At 57.3% G+C, this 10,182-nt stretch overlaps 1 protein-coding gene across 4 annotated transcripts in view; it reads left to right on the top strand.

Moving 5' to 3' along the window:
• The first annotated feature begins 1,587 nt into the window (after positions 1-1,587).
• The window catches only part of NSG1 (neuronal vesicle trafficking associated 1), a 48,794-nt gene continuing 40,199 nt past the window's right edge, over positions 1,588-10,182 (top strand). The window contains exons 1-3 of one of the 4 annotated variants that reach the window (XM_027545023.1): positions 1,588-1,685; positions 2,642-2,797; positions 7,317-7,433. In XM_027545023.1, coding sequence (XP_027400824.1) covers positions 2,669-2,797; positions 7,317-7,433 — 246 coding nt within the window. In that variant the 5' untranslated portion in view covers positions 1,588-1,685; positions 2,642-2,668. Of the gene's footprint in view, positions 1,686-2,078; positions 2,242-2,641; positions 2,798-7,316; positions 7,434-10,182 lie in introns of those variants that run through there. The other 3 variants (XR_003511607.1, XM_027545024.1, XM_027545022.1) reach the window with 3 other exon arrangements.

The raw sequence follows: 10,182 nt of genomic DNA, 5'->3' as shown, positions 1-10,182 counted from the left end.
CTCCTCACCCAGGGATGGAACCTGCGTCTATTACATCTGCAGCGTTGGCAGGTTCTTTACGACTAGGACCACCTGGGAAGCCCTGGGCACCCAACAAAAAACCCACAGAACCAAACTGCAGAGACCCAATGACCCGCGCAGGGCCAAAATCCTTGACAAAACGAGAAAGCAAGCAAACGCACGGCAACTGTTCCCTGCTGTCTCTGGGACAACCATGAGTTCTTGTCTCTGTCCTTCACAGGTGACAGAGCCTTGAAGGGGCTTTTGTCACACGGGGTGAGGAGGCCCACCCTGAAGCTCCCTGTGTGGGATTCTGACTGGTGTGTGTGTGTGTATGTGTGTGTGTTGGGGTCTGTAAAATGCTGGTACTTAAGATGGGGCAAAGCTTCCGTTGCTTAAGCCCACAAAGTTTCTCATGATCTGTAAGCTTAATTTGCACCTACACCAGGACCTGAGCAGATTCTGGCCACTCTTGCTCACCCGCTGCAGGAGGTAACAAAGTGTCAGGAAGGAGGCTGCCCCGGTTCCATGGAAGAACCTGGACCACACACAGACGCCTTATCGAAGTACCAGGCCTGCGTTCAAAGGCTCTTTGCCCAAAGGATGCTAAGGTCAGGCCCCCAAGGCCAGTGGCAGGGGCCAGCACCTGGGACCTGCCCCCTCCCCCGCCCCGCCCCAGGGTCTGCCCAGGGGTAGTGTGCGCCAGGAGCCTGGACCCTTTCACTGTGGTCAAAGGCCCACTTGGACCCTGGTGACGACTTGGAGCCATGTAAGAGGTACCTCACCTGCTGGTACCCTCCTGGTGATTCTGGAACCAAGGTGCCCATGGCCAGGTTCCTAGATTGAGCCGGTGGCTCAAGGCTTGGCAGGCAGTGGCTGCTCCTATTCTAGAGGTAGACTGGGGGCCAGGAGGTCTTGCGGGGCTGGTTTGCAGGCAGCTGATGGAAAACGCTGGGCTTCAGGGCACCAGTCAAGCAAAGCAGAAGCAGGCAAAGTGTGTTAAAGTAAGACTTTAGGGAACACCTACTCTGGGTCCTAGCAGGGCCCCAGCAGGACACAGGGGCCTGGGAAGAGCCCTTTTTTCCTTGAGCCCCCTTCCTCGGCTCCGGGTCTTGCTCCCACACCCCGGCAATTTCTCTCTGGGGAAGTCCTAAAGCCAGAGTTGGTTGGACGTCTGTAAAATGGGGGCCCTAATCTGGGCAGCTGCGACAGTGGCCCCGCTGCGGAGAGGGTGGGCCAACGGATCGTGTTAGAAAACCCCTCTTTCTTTCCAGGACGATCCCTTTCTGCGCCCTGGAGGCCTGAGGCTGAGCTGCCTGAAGCGTCCCGAGCTTTCTCTTCGGATCGGGACCAGAGAAACCCTCCGACGCGGCACGCAGCGCGCTCTCTTTGCCCTGAATTTCCTTTCCTCCAGCTAACCTGGGCGTCCCCCCAAATCCGGGCCCCCCTCCCCGGCTCTGGAGAACGCCCCCCAAGCCTGCACCCCCCCCCAAAAAAAACTCCCCCCGCCCCGCACTCCAGCCTCGATTCCCATCCGTGCCTCCTTCCACCAGGGACACGCCCTCTCCCGCACCCAGCCACGCACGCTAACTGGACGCTCCCGTCTCTGCCGCCCTCTACCGCCTCCTGGAACCCTCCCCGTCGGACCCTTCCCCATTCTTCAGGACTCCCAGATCGACTGCAAGGTGGGGGTGGTGGGGGGAGCACCTTTTCCCCTACTTTTGGGGACTGCTCCATCCTTAGCATCGCCCCCCGCCCCTCTCTGGCTTTCAATTGCCTCGAGCCCGGGCCGCCGCCCCGGGATTGCGCAGCCCGCACCTCTCTTGGCCGCCCGCCCCGCTCCCCATTCCCTGCTTCAGCCCTGTGGGCGCCCTCCCGCCGCTCGGAGCCTCCCATCCGGGGCGCGATCCCACCCCTCCCCTGTTCCCCCGCCCCCAGGTCCGGGAGATCGCGGGGTCCCCCGGGGAGCGCTCCCCGCTGCGCCCGGCCCGCGCTCCTTTGTGCGGCCGGTGCGCGCGCTGCGTCAAGGCTGCCGCCGCCACACGCACGCACTCACCGCGCTCAATTAACCCCCGGGAGCGGCAGGAAGGGAGGCGGCGAGCGGGAGGAGGGAGCCCAATCGCGCGGTGCCCCCGCCCCGGCCCCGCGCGGCGCCGCCTCCGCCATTGCTGCGAGCAGGAGCGGGCGACGCGGAGGCTCGGAGCGCGGCCGGAGCCCAGACCTGCCGGAGCCGGGCGTGGGGTGAGTGCCGGCCGGAGGGACCGCGGGGCGCCCGGGCTGGACACTCCCGCCCGGGAGCCGGGTCCAGGGCCGCGCATCACCCCTCGGTGGGAGGGCCGGGACTGGGGGTCCCCGGGCAGGTCTCCGGCGCAGCCGCGCCAGGACCGGGGACGCGTCTAGACCTCACGGGCAGGGGCGGCGCCCCCTCTCCGGCGGCTGTGCGCCCCTGTACTCGGCGCTTTTGTCCAGCGGGTGGGAGTCCGTAAATACACCGCGCCCGCCCCTCACCCCTAGAGCCGCGACCTCTGCATCCTCAGGACCCCTCCCCGGAGACCAGGCGTGGGGCCGGAGAGCTCGCCGACGCCCGGGACAGCGGGTGGGTCCGGCTCGCGGTGACTCCCGCCCGGCCCTCGCTCCGCAGGCTGGCAGCCTCGGGTCTCCCGGAACCATGGTGAAGTTGGGGAACAATTTCGCGGAGAAGGGCACCAAGCAGCCGCTGCTGGAGGATGGCTTCGACACCATCCCCCTGATGACGCCCCTCGATGTCAATCAGCTGCAGTTCCCGCCCCCGGATAAGGTGAGAGGCCCCCCCCACCCCGGCACCCCGCACGGCCGGGTGCGCACCCCCAAATCTCGGGTGGCGGCCGAAACAAAAGGATCGCGCCGCGTGTGTGCTGGGGACGGGCTTGGGCGGGGTGGAGGACGCGCCTCGAGGGACCACGTACCCGCGAGGGATTCTGGAGCGGGCGGTCTGCGCCCCCCATCACCCCACCCTCCGCGCCCCGCCTTGGATGACAGCTTCGTGCTGACCCAGGAACTGCGCGGTCCGGGAAAGATCCTTTGTTAATTTTCGTGGGACCCTGATCCGAGAAAGGTCCCTGACCCCTCCTCCGCCAGCCCCGCTCTGCGCCTGCCTGCCACGGGGTACCAGGGGCTCTGCTTTTGGGGTGAGCCCAGGAGCGGCTCGGCTGCCCCTCGCGCCTTCCGGGGTGGTGCAGTTTCCGATTTGCCCCTTTGCGGTGGGGAGACCCCTCTCCTTGGCCAGATAGACCCTCCCTTGGGGGCCTTCTCCTCTCCCCCCGCACAAACACACCGGTGGTAGCTGCGGCAGAATGCGCGCTCCTTCGCCGCCACCTTCCTCTCTTTGTTCCTTTTGTGAAAATCTCCAAATAAGCTGAACACTCGCGCTCCTCAGTGTTCGTGTAACTGGGGAGAGCCGTTCACCATCCTCTCCTGGAAGTGGGATTTTTGCGTGTGTGCTGAATTTAATGAACCCCCTCTTTTCTTAAATACAGCTTGCAATCGAGTGCTTTCTGTCCCTTAAGATTAGTCTTTTCAAGAGTTAACGCTTAGAAAACGTTTAAAAGCCTAGACAACTGTATCGTGAAACGGAGACCTAAAATTGGGCACTCGCATCCTTTCTGCCCGCCTTGCTGCTCTTTAGAAGTCACCCCAGCCACCAGGAAGCGCTCTCTCTTCCCCGAAGTGTGCAGGCACTTCTTGTTTCATTGAACGCCTGGCAGGGCGGTTCTGACTCAGGACTTGGCCTTTTTTCCAGCCTGTTGGCAATGACGGGTGGCGGGGCAGGGGTGGGGATGTGGGGAATATCCCTGCCATGGATCCATCCTCTCTGGAGGATTCCTTTATTCACATGGTGGGCCCTTTGATAGGCTTACTCAGCTCCTCCAGGTGATTCTCATCCTCCCAACTCTGTGTTTGGGTAGGTAGGCAGGGGGCAGAGGCTGGAGGGAGGCTGAAACAAGTGTTTCATTTCAAGGAAAAGGATCAGCTGATCTCGCCTGTGCGCCTGGGGCATGTGGGACCACTCTGGGGCATTGATGGTCCAAAAGAGGCTTTGAGGGAGGGGCAGGGCTGTCTGAGGCCTTGGCTCCCACCTCCCTTTTGCCGTGTAGGTTTCAGACTTGCCGGGTTAGCACAGCCTGGCACCACCATCCCCACCTTCCCCTCCTGCCTCAGCCCAGGAGCCATGGCAGCCTGTGCCAGGAACGCTGCATGCCCAGGCAGCACTGCCGTCAGGTCCTTCCCTCCACTCAGCCTCCTCTTGCGTCCTAAGTCTGTTCCATTTTGGAAACGTCTGGCACACGGTTGGCTTATAGCAGGGAGGAGGTTTCAGGGAGGTATGAAGTCTTGACCAACCAATTGGGCCGTCCAGGAGCAGCCTTGTTGTTGAGTCACTCAGTTGTGTCCGACTCTTTGTGACCCCTTGGACCGCAGCATGCCAGGCTTCCCTGTCCTTCACTATCTCCCGGAGTTTGCTCAAACTCATGTCCATCAAGTCAGGGATGCCATCCAACCATCTCATCCTCTGCCACCCCTTTCTCCTCGTGCCCTCAATCTTTCCTAACGTCAGGGTCTTTTCCAATGAGTCGGCTCTTTGCATCAGGTGGCCAAAGTATTGGAGTAACCTAGGCTGCTCTGAAAGGTGATGAATCTCCCATCCCTGTGATGCTCCCAGCTGGGGATTCTAGCAGGAAGTGATGGTTGGGCCAGAAGATTTCTAAGGTCACAGATGAAGAAACCGAGTCTCCGGGAGTTTACAGGACATGCCCAAGGTCACTCAACTGATGGCCACCACCCTCCAGGATGTGAAGCTCCAGCAAGACTTCTTGCTCTGCCGTCTTGGAGCCAGACTGTGCTCACATAGGATGTCTCTTAACCCAAGCAGTGGTACGGTGTTGCTCCCAGCCCAGGTTCAGGGAGGTGATGTCACCTGTCCCAGAGGACACGTGTCTGGGGGCAGATAGTGCAGATAGGGTTGTCAATGGGCTGTGTGCTGCGTGCCGAGGTTCTGGAGGTGCGACAGTGCGGGTAGTCACAGAGCTGGCAGCCGCTCTGTGACTACCCGCTACACAGTCTCCGCTGACATGTGTTGAATGCTTATTACGCGCCAAGCCCTTGTCTGCGTGGTTTACAGCTTTCACTTCCTTTCGTGTTGCTGACGTTAGACAGTAACCACCGCTGTTGCCCCATTTTACAGATGTGGAAATGGAGGCACAGAGAGTAAGGAACTTGCCTGAGGTCAGCCTTGTAGTGGCAGAGGCAGACTGAATCTGGGCCGATGGGCTACTGAGCGGGTTCCCACCGGGCTGAGGGTCCCAGGGATTCCCTCCTCCTCGCAGTAGCCCAACCAGATGGGCCTTGTTCCCATTTCACAGGCCAGGACACTGAGGTTCCAAGTGGCCAAGGGTGTGCTTCGAGTCACGCAGCTAGTCAGGTACAGTTGGGGTTCAAGGATGGCAGGGTTAAGCCCTAGTGCTGCCCTGGAGACGGTGCCCCTGGACTGGGCACACAGGCTGTCAGGCTGGGCAGAGGAGAGCTGCGTGCAACCGGAGGGAGGGAGGAGGGGGCCAAGGGTGTGCTTACAAGTGATGCGGCCCTTGGATCAGTTTTTCAGTGTCACGAGGTATGAGCCAATTTCTCCCTGAGGCTGGGTGCACTGTCACAGCTCAGTGTGGGATCCCTGCAATCTCCTGAGTCCTTGTTCTGCCCTGGGTCCCAGCATCATGCAAGGCGGTATGTCCCACCCAGTGAAGGGCGCTGCCACCTGGGTGAGGAAGCAGGTTGGCAGCGGGGGGCTGGTCCTCTCCAGTCCAACAGCCACTTCCTGGCTCCTGCTTTGGGGTGGGGGTGGGCGTTTGGGGATTAGAGACATGTAGCCCCTGGGTACCTCGCCGCCTCGTCAAGTCGGGACAGAGAAGGAAACAATCTCAGAAACAGGGTATGAGGAGGGCAGTAAATGATGCAGAGAGGCTGAGGGTGGAGGCTGCAAGATTGGGTTAGGGTTCATCTGAAGCTGGTGGTGATGATGGGAACAGATTTACCCTGGAACAAAGGCAGAATAGGTTTCCTGGTTGGAAAAACATCGCCTGCTTCACAGTAGAGAGTGGAAGGGTAACAAGCAAGGAGACCATTTAAGTGGTAAAGAACCTGCTGGCCAATGCAGGAGGGGTAAGAGACATGGGTTCGATCCCTGGATTGGGAAGATCCCCTGGAGTAGGAAGTGGTCAACCCACTCCAGTATTCTTGCCTGGAGAATCCCATGGACAGAGGAGCCTGGCAGGCTACAGTCCATGGGGTCACAAAGAGTCAAACACAGCTGAAGCGACTGAGCACGCAGAGACAGGGAAGAGAGGAGGATGGTGGGGGTGAGACAGACTCCCCAAAAGTGATTTGCTTGAAGGCTGGTTTCCTGTTCCTTCCTAATCGTGGAGGGAAATAGTGCACTTGAATCTTATTATTTTACCCCTGGCAGCATATAAAAAATAAATGTATCCTTCCTTCCCACTACCCAGACCATGAAGCTCTGGGCAGTGATCAATTCAGTCTCTCAGTCGTGTCTGACTCTTTGCGACCCCGTGGACTGCAGCATGCCAGGCTTCCCTGTCCATCACCAACTCCCAGAGCTTGCTCAAACCCATGCCCATCGAGTCGGTGATACCATCCAACCATCTCATCTTCTGTCGTCCCCTTCCTCTCCTGCCTTCAGTTTTTCCCAGCACCAGGGTCTTTCTCAATGAGTCAGTTCTTCTCATCAGGTGGCCAAAGTATTGGAGTTTCAGCTTCAGCATCAGTCCTTCCAATGAATATTCAGGACTGATTTCCTTTAGGATGGACTGGTTGGATCTCCTTGCAGTCCAAGAGATTCTCAAGAGTCTTCTCCAACACCACAGTGAAGGGAGTTCACTGTGAAGGGAGCACCAGATAAGGCGGCGGGAGCCCCAGGTGCTGGGGGAGCACTGCATCAGGAGTCTGGGGCCCTGCTGACCCCTAATAGGCCTGCTGCCTATTAGGTCCGTGGCCTTGGCTTCGGAGCTTAACTTCTCTGCCTCTCTGTTGTCATACTTCCCTCCTGGTGCTGCTTTCAGGATTACCAATGGGTAATTTCTCTGCTAGTCTTGGCACAGAGGAGAGTTGTAATAAGTGGTGACTGTACTCATTCTTTTTGTGAAATACTTCCTGGCAAAATGGTGACTTTGAACACTAGAGTCCCCCCCTACAACCTGTCCTCTTTGGACAGGTGTGTTGGAATGCATGTGGCCATACTCCTAACTGTTTTCTTCTGTTTCCTGAACAAGGTGGTTGTGAAAACTAAGACTGAATATGAACCTGACCGCAAGAAAGGCAAAGTGCGTCCTCCCAAGATAGCGGAGTTCACAGTCAGCATCACTGAGGGCGTCACCGAGAGGTTCAAGGTGAGTGGCCCTGGAGACAGGTGAGATGCTGCTTTTGCCCCAGGACAGGTCCACTGGGCTCCAGAGATGACCTGTGGAATGATGGGAACAGAATGAGACGCTAATATGGGCTGACCCCAGATATGCAAAATTGACCTTGTGGTTTTTAAAATTTCTTCTTTCTTTTTTTATTTTCAGAAAATGATCAGTATTACCAAGTTTTAATAATAGGGACAACCCACTCCTCTACTTTCTTTTAGACAGAGGTATATATGGCTTCCTGGGTAGCTCAAACAGTAAAGAATCTGCCTGCTATGCGAGAGGCCTGGTTTTGACCTGTGAGTCTGTAAGATCCCCTGGAGAAGGGAGTGGCAACCCACTCCAGTATTCTTGCCTGGAGAATTCCATGGAAAGAGAAGCCTGGCGGTCTACAGTCCATGGGGTCACAAAGAATTGGACATGACTGAGCAGCTAACACTTTATAAATAGTAAAATCTTTACCTTAAGTGCAGAAGAGGGGCAAACAATAACAAAAAGGCAACCATTGCCTTTAGTTGGTGCAAGACCCAGTCTGAGCCATCTGAGCATCCCTCCCCAGGGGGTCAGTACTCTCCATGTAACCTGTTTTGCAGATGGGGAAGTTGAGGCACAGGGCGGTCACAGCTGTCCCTTGCAGGGCCAGGAGTCAGAGGTGGTCCACTCTGGAGCCCTTGTGTTCACACTTCACCTATCACCACCCTTGACAGGATGCGGAGGTGTGGGGCCTGGCCGGCTCTGTACACAGGTTGCCGGACGTGCTCACTTTGGGGAAAGAAGCTGCTCCAGACCATTCTTTAGGGAGAGACAGCTACTGAAAGGGTCAGGGTTCCAGCCAAGCCTGGGGACAAAGCCTTCTCCACTGAGTCTGTGTGGCCTCTGAGGGTGGAAGCAGCTGTGATGGTTGAGGAACAAATTAGGATATTGATACTCTGGAAACTTTGTTTCTTTGGCAAACATGAAAGATAATAAAATGGAGGCCCTCACCTAGATTCAAAGGAATGATTTAGGAGACATAAGTCACCCAGGCCCTGAAGGGTGGCCTTGACTGGCCACCCTGGTTGTCACCCACATGGCTGCTGGGTGCATAGACACCTGCCCACCCCATGCGCTGCAGTTTCCAAAGCCCCTTTGCATATTGCATCCTGTTCTCTCTCTGTGTCAACCCTGCAAACTGGTTAAGAGATGAAAGTCAACCCCAAAGGAGTGAGTGGCTTTGTGGGGTGATTGGGTATGCCAGGACATAATCTAGCTTTAAGTCCTTCTTCCCCTCCCTTGGTGCTGCCTTCCTGGGCTGGAGGAAGACCATCCAGGGGCTTGCCTGAAAACCAAACAGCAGGTCCCATCAGAGTCACTGTGTCTTTTGTGTCTGTAGGGGTGTTTACTGGTGTCAGCTCATCTAATCCTCCTATCAACCTTCTGGAGAAGCAAGTACTATTGTGCAACTCATTTTACAGATGGAGAAGTTGAGGCATAGACAGGCCTGCATCTGTGGTTTCTGCTGGTATCCAGGAGGGTGTACAGGTGGAGATGGTCTTCTGGCGGTTCCTGGCTTGGTGGCTCATCTGTGTTGCGAGGTTCATGGGGGACCAGGTCAGACTGACCTAAGGTCACCATCTGTCTCCTGCTTTGGCCAGCCGCTTGGCATGTGCCTCTTCTGGGCCCACTTGCTCATCCTGTCCTGTCCACACCTGGGGCTCAGCCCCTGGCTGAGGCAGAGGTGACCTCATTTTCAAGGTCATGATAACCATCACCATCTGGATCTCTGAGCATGGCTGGGTTTGTTATCCCTGCTTTGAACCCTGCCTCTTCTGGCCCTGGCATTTTGTGTCCCTACAAGGCAGTACACTTTGTGGCCCTTGAATGGCCATCCCTTCATCTGTGAGTTGCCTGTAGGCTCTGACCCCACCTCTGGGGTCCTTTGCTTGTGCTTTTTGCTCACCTGATGCAGGTCCCCAGGTCCCTTATTTAAGACGTGGATGACGCACCAGAGCCTCCAGGGCTCTCAGCCACAGCTGGGCCTTTGTGTGGTTACCAGGCTCCGGTTGTCAAGAACCTGGGCCCAGAAGATCAGTGCTATCCCAGGGGGTGGGCTGTGGTGGCAGAGGTCCTGCCTTCTCTGCTCCCACCTCCCAGGGATGTCTAAGAGGTGTTGTCCACAGTTGGCACTCAGCGGATTTTTTTGCACTGCAGTGGCCTGTTTCCCAGGTCTATGTGTAAACCAGGCATGTCTGTACACTTTTTTTGTGTGGCCTCCCTGTGATTTGTGGCCTCCCTGTGATTCAGGGCCATCCTGAAGGGAGTATCAGCCCCTTTTGCAGCTGAGGCCGTTGAGTCCCAGAAGGTCACCGGGGGGGCTGGGGTCCTCCCCACGACTCTCTGCCTCTGAGTCCAGTGCCCTTCCATCACCCCTCCTGCCACGCGCAGCGCTCCGTGGGCCCTGCTTCCAATTTCTAGGCCCGGTTCCCCTTCTGTCACCTTCCAGTACTAGCTCAGATATCACCTCTGCCGAGAAGCCTCCCAGGATTAACCTCACCCTCCTGGTGGTTCTACTGCCCTTTTTAACAAGGCAATGACGGCCTCTCACAGTAATGGAGTGCTCCCAGGAGCCAGACTCTGGGTCAGGCTCGTTATGTTTATGATCTCATTTTATACTCAGAAACCTCAGGGGACAGGCACTGTTATTATCTGCGTTTTGCAGTTGAGGGGGAATTGAGGTGGAAATCTTGACCCT

This window comes from Bos indicus x Bos taurus, chromosome 6 (assembly GCF_003369695.1).
Source record: "Bos indicus x Bos taurus breed Angus x Brahman F1 hybrid chromosome 6, Bos_hybrid_MaternalHap_v2.0, whole genome shotgun sequence".
Taxonomy (NCBI): Eukaryota; Metazoa; Chordata; class Mammalia; order Artiodactyla; family Bovidae; genus Bos; species Bos indicus x Bos taurus.
Note: the sequence above shows the minus strand (reverse complement) of the source record. Positions and strands in the feature narration are given on the sequence as shown.